Genomic DNA, 16,800 nt, shown 5'->3' with positions numbered 1-16,800 from the left:
AAATAAATAAATAAATAAAAAAATCACCACACTTCTGTGATGAGTGAACTTTTTTTTTTTCCTTGGTACCTGAAGAACAAAGGCAAAGACTTCTGGCAGGGAAATGCTACCAGAGAAAAAGCCTGTGGACTTCCGACTGTGTAGAAAGAGCCGGAATCCTTAGCTTAAGGGCTTGGAAAGTATCTGCTTGTAACTTTCTTATGGCAAAGTGTGTTTTTTTTATGTTTCCCAACTTACAGGAGAGGTCTTTGACTAAACAAAGAAAGTTCCTTTTTGACTGGACCTTTGAAAGTCTCGGTGCAATCGCTGCCTTGAGTCCTCTGCGTCTTTCGAAAAGGAAACAAGTGGATTGCTAAAGATAGAGGTAGCCTACCCAGTAGACGACGTTAAACAACAAGAAAGAGGTGGGAAAGAAGACACGGGAGTATGCGTCCAGTTCCAAGATGTCTATGTGGACTCTGCCCTTTCTCCAGGCTCCTCCCTTGCATTCTTCATAGCAGCAGAAGAAACTCTGGCAGTCTTTCCCATCCAGGCACTCGTATAGACAGGCGTCATCAAATTCCTGCCAGTACATGGAGTTGTTCAGAGCGATGACTGTAGGAGGAGGTCCTACATCCAGCACCGAGTAGTTCTGTAACACCATCAGAGAATTCTGGTTAATGATTCACGTATGATTTATGCTAACAGGCTGATCACTTGGCTAAAGTCATTTTCTCTTCATGCGACAGAACCTTTGAATTAAAATCCCATTTTTTTCCAGCAATAAGTAATGATTGTACTCTTTTAAACTTGATGCTAATGTATTTGTCCTGCTTCTGTCTGTTTATTTGATAACATTTATCCATCATTCATTCCTTCTTCAGAAAGCACTTAATCCTTGTCAGTGCCACAGTGGATCTGGAGCCAATCCCAGAAACACTTGGTATGAGGCCAGAATACACTCTCAACGTGATACCAGTCCATTAGCATAGCCAATTCACCTACTGGCATGTTTTGGGAGAAAATCCACATAGTCCCAAAGAGAACAATTTAACCCTTCCAGTAACCTGAGACCCTGGGAACGCTGTGAGGAGGCAACACTCACCTAATTCATGGCATCAAACATATAAGCAAACAGATGTAACCTCCACCTACCATGTAGCTAAACTCACTAGCCAGTTACATTTCTGACATTTGGCAGACACCCTTATCCAAAGCAACTTACATTTTATACAACAGAGCAATTGAAGGTTAAGGACCTTGCTCAAGGGCACAGCAGTGGCAGCTTGGTGGACCTGAGATTCAAACTTACAACCTTCCAGGCACTAGTCCAACACCTTAACCACTAAGCTACTACATCCCCAATGACAATAACATGGTGTTAAGTGCTCTGCTAATAAAAGTGGATAAAGTACATCAGCGTTGTTGCAGTTTTAGATAATCACTAGGTTGATAAACAGAACACAAATCCCCATGTTCTGTCTTCTCAGTGGTGGCCTAATGGTGGTCTCTTTCACTGATTGAAGAATCAGAGGGGGGCAATACACTGTGCAGAAAGATGGACCTGATAAAGGAGTGTAGTTATAGGGTATGAAACAGATAACATGGCTGCTAAGTAAATATGGTGCAGAAAAAAGATTACTTAACTGCTTTTGTGTATCTAAGCAGTTCTGGTTCCCAATAGAAGCTCTGCTGCTACTATTTAAGCCAACAGAAATAAATCTGAGGTCAGCCTGGTAACAGTTTGGTAACAATTTATTTAGGGAGAATCCATAGCACATTGCATAAGTGTTTTATAAAGCAATGGATAAGGACTCATAAAAGGCTCATGCTAAACCTTGTCACATTCAGATTAAAAAAAGAGCCCTGGATTATCAGGGGTTAGGGTTAGGGATAGGGGTTAGGGTTAGGGTTTAAGTTATTATGATTCTGTTTTGAATAATATTTTGAGACATGCATAAAAATTCTACTCCATGTCTTGGACATGGATGATTTCTGTGGTAGAGGCTAATCAAGGTGTCCCAGAGTATTGTCAACATCAAACAAGTCACATTAAATCCATCTTTCACCAAAGCCTCTGTCAGATGCACTAAAGCGACACAGTAGGGTCTCCTAGGTTTATCAGGTAAATCTAGCAATCACCTTTTTAAAGAATCCACCCCACCACCTGAAATCAATTACTGACCTTTGTCTCACGCTGCTCTGGTACCAAGTATGCTTTTCAGCAATCTTGTGTTTGAAAAAAGTGTTCTGTATTGGCAATCTGTGACTTGCACAGAAGTCACAACATTTACCTCCCATTTGGGTTCACATTTATGTATCTCCTATGGCACGGGTTGCCAGTCCTGGTCCTGGAGAACCCCCTGTCCTGGAGAACCCCCTGTCCTGTACATTTCAGTGTTTAGCCTGCTCTAACACACCCACTTTAACTAAGGGCTGTTGATTAGCTTGTGAGTTGAATACAGTGACACTAAATCCTGCAGTACAGGGGGTTCTCCAGGACCAGGGCTGAGAACCTGTTATTTATAGAACCTCTGAAATAGGAATGAGACCACTGCTTGGCCTGGAAGCTTGTGCTTTGAGTGGGTTTAATCTAGCTTCCATTTTCGAGAAATGGCTATTACTGACTTGCCCCCTGATTGGCACTGCACTTGTCTACTACCCTTTTATATAGATGGGTAGATAACAAGATGTCACAGTGTCAGGTTAAACCCAACTGGTTAATGTGGGAGGCCTGGTCACCAGGGACCCGTAGGTGGACACCACTCCCAGACATTGCTCCAGGGAAACCCAGAAACCGCTAATGCACCTTTCCTGGGGGTGTACAGGGCTATTTGTATAAACTCCGAGTAATAGAGAACTTTTCTAATTCCTCCAGCACAGTTTATAAAATATTGAGGTACTGCTTATGACTGTGTCATGAAGGCCTAAGCTGAGCCAAGTAAAATGTTACCAACAGTTCTCCCAGGTTTGCTGAAATGGTACTTAGCCTTGTGTTCAGAGTTCATTTCATGCAAATTGCAATCAAAGATTATTATATAACTCACCTCTTTGTAGATGTAAATGAATATAAGTCTGAGCCATTAATTTGAAGTGGGAATAATTACATATTTACTGCTGCTGTCTCCAGCTGTCCAATCATGATGTATTCGCATAAGAGCAGGAAGGTAGTGTATATATTAAAGTTGTAGTATTTAAACATCCTGTAAATGAGCTCTTTCTCTTATAAAGCCCCAGAGTTATGGAACAGACTTCTAATTAGTGCTCGGGACTCAGATAGTCTCGGGGTTTAAGCCTTTTGTGAATAGTTTTTTTGGTCAGTAAAGGAGCAGATCTGGAGGGTTGATGGGTATAGAGTGTTCGGTGAACTGGGATGTCTGGATGTTGTCACAGGTTGGCTAACAGTGGAGCGACTGGATGCTTTATGTTCCAGGAAGCCCTCATGTCTGTCACCTTCTGGCTCTCCCTTTTAGTTATGATGTCATAGCTAGTCTTGGAGTCCCTTCCTGAACTTTGTGCTGCTTGGGGAAAAATGTCCTTGTTAAACATGCCAGAAAGCTATGTGGCTAACATCAGATAACATTAGCATTAAATATTACCGCCATTAGTTAGCTACATACTAAATATGCTTAATGAACCAAACTTCACAGTCTACACAAAGACTGAACGTCAGCTAGCAGAAAAATAAAATGCATTTACGATTAAAATGTCTTCTGCTGCAGAGTTTATTACTATTTATTTTACTATTTACTATCTATTTGATGTGAATTAGAGAAACAGACAGAGAGAACCTAATAGCGAATAACCAGGTTCTACTTGTCTTAGGCCATGGTTTAAAAATGCCTCAGAATTTCCATAGTGTAAATATAAAGCAACCTTCACATTCAGGATTTTAGTATTTTTTCCAGCTGGATTGTGAAAAATGTGATGATCTTTCAATGTCTCTTTATCCAGATAGACCTTTAGACCAGCAAGGCCACAGTATGTGGAGTGAGGTCAGTTAGAGAAATCAATGCTCTGATAGATTTCATTCATTAGATGTTTGAAGGTTATGAACTGCTGGAGTAAAAGCTGCTCCTGTAGCCAAAACACTGCTAGTCATGATACAGTAGAGGGGGAAAGAGTCTTACCGGTCGTTTCATCTTGTTACAGGTCGGCCGGCGAACACTGTATGAGTAATAGTTGAGCGTCGCGTATTCCATCAGAGCCGCAAAGACAAAGAGGAAACAGACGGTGACGAAAAGGTCCATGGCGGTGACGTAGGAGACTCTGGGTAATGAGGTCCTGGCCACTGTGCTCAGCGTGGTCATGGTTAACACGGTGGTTATTCCTGTGGGGGAAAAAACAAACAAATTCTGACTGAGATACACGATGAAAATAAATCTGTACAAACTAAACCTAGTCATGTTTCTATTCATATACAGACATTTTGTTCCTAGCAAAAATAAACACATGAGCTGATGATTCATTTTCTATCAAAGCAAATCTCAACGTGTTTAATTCCTTTGATACAAAATTTAAATACAGAAGTGTTATACTTTTTATCTATTTGTTGTTTCACATGTTTCATGTTGCGCAAACATGCTAGTTCCTTATGTCAGTTACACTGACCAGGCATAACATTATGACCACATGCCTAATATTGTGTTGCTCCCCCTTTTGCTCCCAAAACAGCCCTGACCCATCATGCACTGTGTATTCTGACCCCTTTCTATCAGAACCAGCATTAACTTCTTCAGCAGTTTGTCTGTGGGATCGGATCACACAGTCCAGCCTTCTCTCCCCACGTGCATCAATGAGCCTTGACCGCCCGTGACCCCGTCACCAGTTCAACACTGTTCCTTCCTTGGACCACTTTTGATAGATACTGACCACTGTAGACCGGGAACACCCCACAAGACCTGCGGTCTTGGAGATGCTCTGATCCAGTGGTCTAGCCATCACAATTTGGCCCTTTGTCAAACTAACAGGTGCCATGATGAGGAGATCATCAGTGTTATTTAATTCACCTGTTAGTGTTCATAATGTTATGGCTAATCGGTGTATATTATAGCAGCTATAAACAGTCGTACCCTCATTAACCTCTCTTTATTCACTCTCTTGGAGTTAACATCTCTCTCCCTATCCACATGATGCTATAGAAGCTGAGCTAGCGTCCAAGCTGCTGCTGTCGAAAATTAATCAACACCTTCTGAAAAATCAGACATGGCCATATGAAATTCTGCCCATGATGACATCGTCTCTAGCTTTCCACACCTTTTCCTGTCGCTTCAAATTGAAAATGCCTGCCAAGCCACCCGCCCACACACTCAGTCTAACTCTTACACCTTCACACTCCGAGCTTCCAACGTTACAGACATGCCACCCAACCCCGGCGACTGCCCCAGTGTTTTCCGTAGGTTTCTATGGAAACAAGAAAGCCACTTCTATTTCAGTCCGCCGCTTCGTCCGTCCCATCCTCTGCTGTGCCACCGCTGGTCACCGTGATTAGCTTAACCTGCCTCTTCTTAATGCACTGGCACTTTGTCAGAGAGCCGGCTGCATTTGCGAGCTAGACAAAAGCTCATTGGAAGGCATTTCTGCAATACGGCGTGATTCACAGAGGCACTTAGCTCTAACACAAACCCATCAGACACACAACTGGGGTTTATGGAGGCGAGAAAAGAAAAGAGTGATCATGATTCCTGTGACTTGCTGCTTCAAATCACTTTGATTGCTTGTTACGGCAGGACACAGCTTGATGTTTGGCCTGTACGACTGCTTGTACTGTACAATCCAAAGCCATTTATGTGCCTTATGAATGCATTATAACATGTTATGAATGCATTCCTTGGTCAAAATTCATAAAGCCTTCATAAATAAAGTGTTACCAAACCTGCCTGGCTTTACATTTGACTTAATTTACATACATTGTTCTAGGTTGACTTACATTAAAATTTAATAACACTGTGACATAACACTGTTATAACACCTGACATGAAAGCTGTAATCATTGATCTTGTCGTTGTCTTTAATGTCTTTATCTTCAATGATTAATATAAATAAATACCTTATATATAAATACATAGAAATGAATACCTTATTTATTAATGTCTTACTGAAGGTCAGTGCTTATGAAGCTTTATTACACCTACATAAACATTCCAATAAGCATTATATGGTATAAAACCTGGCTGACATTATGTGTGAGTCAGACGACATTTGGTTGTGATAACATTTTCCGAGCCAAATTATGTTGTTAGAACATTGTCATACTTGATGGCATAAAAACTTTCATGTTTTATAACAGCATGACATAGTAAAGGTTATAACACTGATAATCATAAAAACTTATATATGTAAGTATACATAAGTTCTGTGAAGAGATTTTGTCATCATCCTGAGTCTTCCAGGTACTTATTATTATTATTTTTTTTATAACATTTTACTAAAGAGTACTGCTTATTAGGCTACATTATACCTACACAAGCTTTTATAAAGGCTTATTCCAGCATCTTTTGTGTCAAATTATGCTTGACTGTGTTATAACACTTTCCAGGCTAACTTACATATTTTTCTTTTCAAATAGTAAAAAAATTAACAAATGTTACAAAAGTAACATTTAATTGATAGTTGTATTTATTAGGTTATTAAGCTTAATAACACCTACATAAACATTTCTAATCGATTAGTCCATTAAATGCCACTTCCTATCAAAGATGCTTAATGATTCTTAGATTTTTACCTTTTTTTTTTTTTTTTTTTTTTTTTTTTACATTTTACAAGTTTATTTGATTATAAGGCTCCATAACACCTATGTAAAAAAAAATAAAATAAATAAATATTGAAGCTGCTGATGTAACTGTATGTTTGATTCCTATGACACTTGGCTGTGTTATATATGTTTCGGGTATTTATTTACATATTCACGATTTGTTGGGGTAATGTTCAGTTTGGTTATTAAGCTACATAACACCTACATAGACATTTACTACCTCAATATCGCACAAGCTGACATCAAACCTGTTTGATTGTACATGATGTTTGGATGTGTTATAACCCCTTCCATATACACTACTCACAGGATATTTGGCTTTTGGGTGAAATCTAATGTAATGTAAAAATGTAAAATGTTAGTTCAAAAGTTCACGCTACAGTGATATAATATCATGAAAGTAGGACATTTAAGTAGAAGCTGCAATGGTGATTTCCTCATCTCAAACAATTTATTGAAACAAAAGCCAACAACAGTGGTGGGTATACCACAACAAAAAATCTCAATGTCTCAATAATCTGTCATGTGCCCTTGACCATCAATTACAGCTTGACCACGACGTCTCATGCTGTTCACGAGTCGACTTATTGTCTGCTGAGGCATGGCATTCCACTCTTCTTGAAGGGCGGCCCTCAGGTCATTGAGGTTCTGGGGTGCAGGGTTACGAGCCTCTACACGGCGACTCGGCTGATCCCAGAGGTTTTCTATGGGATTCGGGTCTGGAGAAAGTGCAGGCCACTCCATTTGAGGTACCCCAGCCTCCAGCAGCCGTTCCCTAACGATGCGACCTCGATGAGCTGGAGCATTGTCGTCCATGAAGATGAAATTAGGTCTGTGTTGTTCATGCAGGGGCACAATGACTGGATTAATGATGTTATTCAGGTAGTATTGGCTTGTCACTGTACCATTCACAAGATGTAGGTCAGTTCTGTATTGAGTGGACACACCTGCCCAGACTGTAACACCACCACAACAGTGGCTGATGCATAGCGCTCTCCTTGATGTCTCCAACATCGTTGGGTCCATCATTTCTGCTCAACGTGAATCGACTTTCATCAGAGAACAGCACTGAGGCCCGCTGGTCCCTCGTCCAGTGTAAATGCTCCCTGGCCCGACGCCTGTGCCTGGTGGTGTGGTCAGGTACCCTTGCAGGTCATCTAGCACGCAGACCACGCTGATGTAAATGGTTTCAAATAGTCTGACGTGACACTTGGGTTCCTCTCACCTCCCTTAAATGTGCCTGGAGTTGAGTGGCATTCATCATCCGGTTCCACAGGGCACTGTTCACAATGAAGCGGTCATCAACGTGGGATGTGGCCAAAGGACGTCCACTTCTGTGCCTTTCTGTGACTCTTCCAGTCTCTCTGTATCTCTTTCGCAACCTGCTGATGACACTCTGACACTCTAAGCTCAGTGGCCACTTCCCTCTGAGAACTTCCTGTTTGAAGCCTCACAATGGTGAGGTACTGTTGATCAATTGTTAGGTGTGGTCTTGGTCTCATGATGTCAAAATGTGATCATGTCAATAAAAATGTATTTTTATTTTTGTATATTTTTATAATAATTTACTAATGTGTAGGATTTACTAGGTTATTAGGCATCATAACACCTACATAAGCATTTACCAAGACTTTTTTTTTTCTTACAATTGTCAGCTGGCATACAAGAAAAAAAGGATCGAGTCGGATGACATACGGTTGTTTTATAACACCGAGTTATTTAGAGTAGCATGCTTATAACTGTGTTATGTCAGTTATATATCAGCTGTATGTCAGCTGACGTATTTCTGAAGTAAAACCTCAGAGTACGTAGCCTAAAACCTCCACACACCCAGCGCTGGCATGACCTTTCCTCGGCTGTGTCTATGAGTCTCATCTTTCTCCTGTCATTTCTTTTTGGACTCCATTCATCAACCCGGATGTGTGTAAAACAAATCCCGCTTTTTTTGCCCTGTTCATTTTCCCCCCATCCAAAGCATAATGACTTTCTTTTGTCAGACAGATTAATTGCATCCATCCTTCTTTTCTTCCTCGACTATCTTTCCTGCTGTTTTTTTCTCCTTCCCGGCTCAGGAGACAGACACGGGGACTCGTCTACTTCTCCTCCATTTCTGTTTCTCGGGATGCGATGGGTTTTGTCCGCTACACAACCTGTTGTTATCTTGAAAACACACAGTGGGGATTTTCCGTCACATCCATTTTACTCCAAGACGCGACTCCGGGAAAAAAAATAAAATAAAAGGGCGCGGAAGGTCATTGGCTAATTCCGAAAAGTGGGAGGTTGTTAAAACTGATGGATTTTTCTGGCACTTTTAAGACTTTCAGAGATTAAATCCAGCTATAACTGACCTCTGGAACACTTTCTATTAGACCTTATGTATCCTTTATGAACACATTCATAACGTGTCATTATGTGTTCATAAAGCATTATACACAGTGTCAGTGTCGTGATCTATAAAAAGGCATTACAGATTATATCAATGTTTGTAATCTATTTAAAATTGAGTCCTGCCCTGATACATTCATAACATGTTATAATGCACTATGAACATGGCGTTATAAACATTCTGTTACATTATTATAAACACTGTCATTGTTAGAATGATCTATAAAAAGGCATTACAGCTTAAAGCAATGTTCATATTCTATATAAAAATGGAGTCCTGTCTTGATACATTCATAACCTGTTATAATGCATTATAAATATATATATAGTGTTAAAAACATTATAATAGATTATTATAAACAGTGGCATTGTTAGAATGATCTATAAAAAGGCATTACAGCTTATAGCAATGATCATAACCTATTTAAAATTGACTCTTCATAACCTGTTATAATGCATTATGAACATAGTGTTAAAAACATTATATTACATTATTATAAACATTGGCATTGTTAAAATGATCTTTAAAACAGTATTAGAGTTCTGAGTATTAGAGTTTATAATAAATTTAAACACTGATACCTGTCCTAAATAACACTGTCTATGAAGGCTATATGTATAACAGCCTACAGATACGTTTATAACATGTTATAATGCATTCTTAAAGCATTATACAGTATGTATTATACAGTCCATATGATTTATAAAAAGGTATTATTGCTTATAGCAATGTTTATAAAGAATATAGGAATTGAGATCTGCTCTGGTACATTCACACCATGTTATAATGCATTATAATCTAAGCATTATAAACATTACATTACATTAGTATAAACATAAGCAAGATTTTTTAAAAGGCATCAGATTTCTGAACAAATTTTATAATGAATTTAAAGACTGTCCTAATTAACAGTGTATGAGAACTCTATGAACATTGACCAAAAGATATATCCATAACATGTTATAATGTGCTTATGAGACATTATTAGCATAATTTATAAAAAAAAAACACTTTATGGGAATGTGTATAATTAGTTTTAACAAAAACAAAACAAAAAAATCAATGTTTTATAATACACTTAAAAATTAGGACCTGTTATAACATGCTATGAATGTATACATACATTATTATACTTACATCACTGTCTATGAAGACCATATGTATACTGGACTATAAATACATTCATGTTATAATGTATTCCTAATCATTAAACACATTGTTATAATGATTTATTAATTATTATAGACTTTATATTTGTTTTCAATATGCCTTACTAACATATTTACTTTGCATTACAAAGTGGTTATAATGCATTATATCACCAATACCAATTCACATAATGATGCTAAGTGATATAGCGTGTGTGTGTGTGTGTGTGTGTACCTAAAGCAGTTCTGGCTGGTGTTGCATCTTTTTTAATCCAGAAGGAGACCCAGGAGAGGACGACGGTCAGGATGCAGGGGATGTAGGTCTGGATGGTGAAGTAGCCCATCCTTCTGCTCAGGTCAAAATAAACCGTCATCACCACGTAGTCACCTGAGGGGGCGGAGCCACAAAACAAGTGTTTACGGGTGGAAAGAACTTCAGAAATTAATAAATTCAACAATTAAGCTCCATTTTTAGGAGATTTTTATTTTAAGAAATGAAATGAAGCTCAGTGTTCCAGGTTGCACCATTCTTGTGATGAAGCTGCATTTTTTTTATTTCTACTTTTTTTTATAACAGCACGTCCCTATGTGTTTTATTTCTCAACAATGAACATTTTTATTGTCTAAACTACAACAATTTTTATGGAGTTGTGAAATAAATAATATGAGTTCAAAATGAATTAATTAAAATGAAATATATTCACATGAAAATAATTTTTATTTTCATTTTGTTCCTTGACTAATAACAAAATCATTACTACAATCATTCAAAAATGTTATTATAATTTATATTTTTATTTCTAACTCCACCCCTAACCCTAACTCCACCCAGTAACACTAACCCTAACCCTAAACCTAACCCCACCCACTAAAACTAACCCTAACTCCAACCACTAACCCTAAGCCCTCCCATTTACACTAACCCCAGCCCCACCTACTAACACTAACCCTAACTCCACCCTAACCCTAACTCCAGCCACTAACCTTAACCCTAACCTTTGTATTGTTTAAACAGAACACAGGCTTTTTTTTTAAGCCAGCCCATCAGATCACAGCTCACAGTTTTTTGGGGAGAAAAAAACAATAAAAAGAACAGACTGGTGATAGAAAAATAAATTTTTTAGTGAGTGAATAAGAGATACCTCCTCATTGCTGTAGTGCTGTTAAATATTGAGATATCAGTTAAAAAATAAAAAATAAGTTATTGTGTGTTGTCAGAATTGGTTAGCGTGTTGCCATGGTTACAGTATTTGCATATCAGGAAAAAAAAAGGAAAAAAAACCGTTTGTCAGCATTTTCTCTGTACGTAATAAACAGCCTTAGGGCCTTTTCACACACACACACACACACACACACACACACACACACACACACACACACACACACTCACACACTCACACACACACACACACTCACACACACACAGTCTGAATTCTCACCCAGGTTCAATTCTAACTTTGAATTATTAGTAAATTTATTTTGCTGTTTTTTGAGGGGCGGGGCTTGTATAATGATTCCTTCTGATCTGTAGATTAATTGATTGATTGATTGCCACAGTTCCATAACATCACTCATCAAAAACTGCTGCACCAACATCTACACTTTAAACCACAATCACACAGCGTCGCATAGCAACACCCTTTCACATGCATTCAGCAGATAATCTTATCCAGGAAGAAGTACATTTATCTCATTTATCCATCTGAGCAGTGGAAGGTTACGGGTCTCGCTCCAGGGCTCTGTGGTGCTGGGATATAAACTCATGACCTTCTGATTAATGGTCAGACGTCTTCAGCACCGAGTGAACACCGTATCTGATCTGTGTTTTTACTCTGTACTTCAACCGTCTCCTTTATTATGATATTTGATGTAATAAATGTCTTTAAAGTGTGGATAGTTCTCAGACAGGATCTCTGTTAGACCTCAGAGAGAGACAAATTATGACCTTTTTGAATTTATCTCCATAAGTCTGATAGGAAAGAGGAAGAGGAAGAGTTTTGTCTAATCACAGGCCAGGAAAAGCACAAACTTCATGCATGAAATGATGTTGTGCAATAGGTTAAAAAAATTAAAAATAAAATATATGGATCTTATTTAAATAGTGTAGAGGTAGAGATCAGAATGGATTAAAAATATGTTACAATTATTGTTAAAATAATAATTTATTAAACTAATAAAATATATTATTACATTTATAATTTAATAATATAATTTATTAAAATAATTAAATGATAATTTAGTTAAAAATTATGCTTTTTATCCCCCCAGTTGGTTGACACACAGGTCTTTCATGGGGTGAAGAAGAGCTTCTTCTTTTTTTTTTTCATTTATGTAATAATTTCCCTTTATTTGTTTTGACTATTTCACTAACGCTGAGTTGCAAAATTTCTTTCTTTTCTTGCCCAAAACCTTTCAAACCGAAGGCAGAATGTTCTTTTACGCTAATTATATCCTTTTTTTTTTAAATAATGAAGGCTTCTTAGCTTCCAGCCGTGAGAAGAACAGCCTCTGACAAAAATGAACCTTTAAGCCTATAATTATTCCCTCGGTGCGAAAACCGGAGAACCTTTAAGGGTTCTAGATTGAAGGTTCTGTGCAGGAGGGAGTACCGGCACAGTGAGAAGCTGAGGATGACTTCACTGAAAAACACCAGAGACGGACGTAAAGAGAAAGGTCAGCTCTCTGGCAGTTCTCAGGATGGTCACTCTGTCAGAGCTCAAGCTGTCTGATTATAATGTTAAAAAGAACAGAAATGTCACCGGGCTTCATTACGTGGTGACGTCCTGCTGAACCGCTAGGAATTAGAACATTTCAAATAGTGAGTGACCGACAGCAAATTTTACAAAAACACTTTACTTAAAGAAGAGATAACAAATACAAAAAAAAGAAAGAAAATCAGGAAAAAATTAATTATTACAATACCATTTTACTTGATTTAAATGTTTTTTTTTAAAGTTTTTTTTTGTAAAGTTTTTAAAATTCTTGCTAAATTAATAAATAAATAAATAAACAATTGAATGAATTAATGAATAAATAATAAAGTAAAAAAATTAATTAAATAAATAAATCTGGGATAAATATATGTCTATCATTTATTTGTATTTACCATTTATTTTACATTATTTTAAATTTATTAAAGTAAAATTTCTATATTATCAATGTCATCATTTATTTTGTTCTATAAAAGAAATATAATATTTTTTTTTTTAAACTTAAACTTCAAATACAATAATGTCTGGTTTTAAACAGCTACCTGGAATAATAGACCAGATTTTTTTTCTTTTCATAGAACTTTATATTAATTTATCAAAATAAAATAAAACAAAAAATATCCTAAAAATCTATTTTTAAATAAAAAATTCTTTGTTCATGTTTTGTTTCATTCATGTTTAAATATATTTAAAAATTTACAAACAGGTTTTATAAAAAAAATGTAAAAAAAATTAAAAATTGAACTCATTACAATTATGTCCCTCCAGTTTCTTGCTAATGTTAAATGGGACGAAGAAAAAGAAACGCTATGTAATGTTTGTCAGTGTAAGAGGAAGTGATGTCATCATCGATCTTTTAGACCATGACAGTATCTGCAAGTGTTTATTTATTTATTTATTTATCACCAAGGTTACAAAAAATCTATTATTCGAAAGTTCTTTCAATTTTCTTTTTCTCATGTGGAAATAGCTTTCATACAAAAAAAAAAGAATCAAAGCCAATGTTTTTATTTATATTTTTTCTTTAAAAAAAGAGAAAAAAGTAATTATTTATCGCCTCCTCATATTTTTTTTTAAGGCAGGAGCAGTGGAAGGAAACGTCTTTGCTTTTAGTCTTCTCTCTGACATTGTGTAGCTGACGTGCGGTGAATAGCGAGCTCCTTCTGCCTTCCCAGTCCAATAGGCTGCTAAAATAAATCCCTCGTCCTCGCTGAAAGCCCGTTATTCACCGAGTCTGTCAGTTCCTCAGAGCTGGAACAACCTCTGACTCTTCTCTCTACACTTTATTAAATCCAGACTTTTCACTAAAGGTGGCTTAGTAGTTAGTTCTGTTGCCTCACAGCAAGAAGGTCCTGGGTTTGAATCCCGGGTTCGAACAGACGGGCCTTTCTATGTGGAGTTTGCATGTTCTCCCCGTGCCTGTGTGGGTTTACTCCGGGTACTCCGGTTTCCTCCCACAGTCTAAAAACATGTACATTAGGTTGATTGGTAATTCTAAATTGCCCATAGGAGTGAGTGTGAGTGTGTGTGGTTGTCTGTCTATATGTGTGGCCCTGTGATGGACTGGTGACCTGTCCAGGGTGTACCCCTGCCTTTCACCCAATGTGTGCTGGGATAGGGTCCAGCAGATCCCCCTGACCCTGATTAGGAATAAAGTGGGTATAGAAAATGGATGGATGGATAAAAGGAATCGCTTTTTATTTCTAAGGATTTTACATCCATTATTGTTGTTTCCGGAGGAAGTGCGAATAAAACGGGTTTCTGTTTTTCTAACGTTTGACTCAAAATATAAATTAGCGTTATTATTTATATTACACTCTCTGAGTCTCGCTCATAGGATAAAAGTTATAAAGCACTATGATCTACTTACTTTACACCATACTTTTACACTCTATATCTATTGAGGCAGTTTGTATCCTGTATCTGAGTAGTTTGTGCCATGCTAGTTAACATTTGAGAGATTAGCAACAAAGCTGGTATTATAGTCATAGTGAAGAATCTATAACTTTTCCATGAGGAACGTCTAGTTTAGTGGAAGAAACAGAACGCTCAGTTCCACCTTCAGCTTTCATAACAGATTCATGACACAGACCTTAGTTTTCCTGAATCTTAAATATGAACACGATGTTCTTAATGTACAAATTATGTATATTTTGATGCTATTTTATAATAAAACACATTTATATTCACCTTCAGCCTTCATAACACAATCATGACGTTCATATTCACCTTCAGCCTTCATAAGACATTCATAAGACACTCATAACACAGTCTTATTCACCTTTAGCCTTCATAACACACTCATAACACATTCATATTCACTTTTCCTATTCATAACACACTCCTAAAATATTCATATTCACCTTTAACCTCCATAAGATATTCATCAGACACTCATAACACATTCATATTCACTTTCCCCATTCATAAAACACTCATAACACATTCATATTTACCTTCAGCTTTCATAACACGATAATAACACATCATAACACATTCATATCCAATTGTAGCTTTCATAACACACCTGTAACACATTAATATTCACTTTCAGCCTTCATAACAAATTCATATTCACCTATAGACTTCATAAGACACTCAGAAAATCACAGGGCGTTAGATCGGGCGAGGGCGCCGCCCACGGGATGTCCCCTCTAATCCAGATGAGCCGTCCGGGGAACATTGCCCTCAAAACTGGCATCGAAACTCGGGCTGTGTGGGGCGTGGCACCATCCTGTTGGAACCAGACATTTCCTAGGTTCATTTCTTTAAGAGCCGATTCGAAAAAGTTTTGAATCATGTCCACATACCGCTGTGAATTGACTTTCACTGCTCGATTGTCCTCAAAAAAAGGAAAAGGAAGTTTCTGTGCCCCACCCAGTTTTGAGGGCAATGTTCCCCAGACGGCTCATCTGGATTCGAGGGGACATCCCGTGGGCGGCGCCCTCGCCCGATCTAACGCCCTGTGATTTTTTTTATGGGGTTACCTCAAGGCAGAGGTTTTTAAACATCGCCCCACAAACCTGCTTCAGCTGAAGAATGTTATTCGGCAGGAAATAGCCTGAATTCCGGTGGACATGTTGGAACATGTAGAGGGAAACGTCAGAAATCGGTTGCATCAGTGCACAGAGAACGGTGAACACCACCTTCAAGATATTTTGTTTAAAACAGCATGATTTGAAATTTGAAATTATGTTCTTTCATTATCAAAAAATAAATTTTGTTTATCAGCCACAATTTGTCTTTCATTCGCCTTCAAAAAAAAGGGAAGTTTTTGCGCCCCACCCTGTAATAATGTTCATATTTACTTTCACCTTTCATAACACACTCATAACACATTCATATTTTTTCTGAAATCTTACTGTGGAAATAACACTAGAAACACTTTCTGACCAATCAGAGTCCAGGCTGTAGCAGTGCTCTGCTGTCCACCATATTATCTGATGTAAAGGACACGCGTCTTTGATATAAGGGAAATACAGACGTTTACAAATTCAGAAATCTGTGTGTGAAAACTCAGCAGCAATTTGTCCCAATTTATTTCCCACACTGACATTTGATGGTGAGGAAATGTATAATCCGTGTTACGTTCACGCTCACGCCGTTCTTATGCCCAGAGAAAATGTCAGAGCAGCCTTATTTTATCAGCTGACATTTCCTCTAAAACCAGTCTCTCCGAACAAAACTCTGTAATCAACAACATCCTAAAAAACAAACAGACTTTCAGTTTTCAGAATGCATTCATAACATGTTCATATTCACTTTCAACCTTCATAACACACTCATATTCACTTTCAGCCTTCATAACACATTCATATTCAC

At 37.7% G+C, this 16,800-nt stretch overlaps 1 protein-coding gene across 1 annotated transcript in view; it reads right to left on the bottom strand.

Moving 5' to 3' along the window:
• The window catches only part of LOC131361925 (gamma-aminobutyric acid receptor subunit gamma-3), a 147,513-nt gene that overhangs the window by 3,030 nt on the left and 127,683 nt on the right, over window positions 1-16,800 (bottom strand). Inside the window, exons 7-9 of the mRNA XM_058403554.1 lie at window positions 10,503-10,655; window positions 4,110-4,309; window positions 1-631 (exon numbers count right to left, since the gene is read on the bottom strand). The exon at window positions 1-631 is cut by the window's left edge and continues 3,030 nt beyond it. Of these exons, the coding sequence (XP_058259537.1) occupies window positions 353-631; window positions 4,110-4,309; window positions 10,503-10,655 (632 nt within the window). The 3' untranslated portion in view covers window positions 1-352. The remainder of the gene's footprint in view (window positions 632-4,109; window positions 4,310-10,502; window positions 10,656-16,800) is intronic.

The sequence above is a fragment of the Hemibagrus wyckioides genome, linkage group LG11 (assembly GCF_019097595.1).
Source record: "Hemibagrus wyckioides isolate EC202008001 linkage group LG11, SWU_Hwy_1.0, whole genome shotgun sequence".
Lineage (NCBI taxonomy): Eukaryota > Metazoa > Chordata > Actinopteri > Siluriformes > Bagridae > Hemibagrus > Hemibagrus wyckioides.
This window is presented reverse-complemented; position numbering and strand designations above follow the sequence as displayed.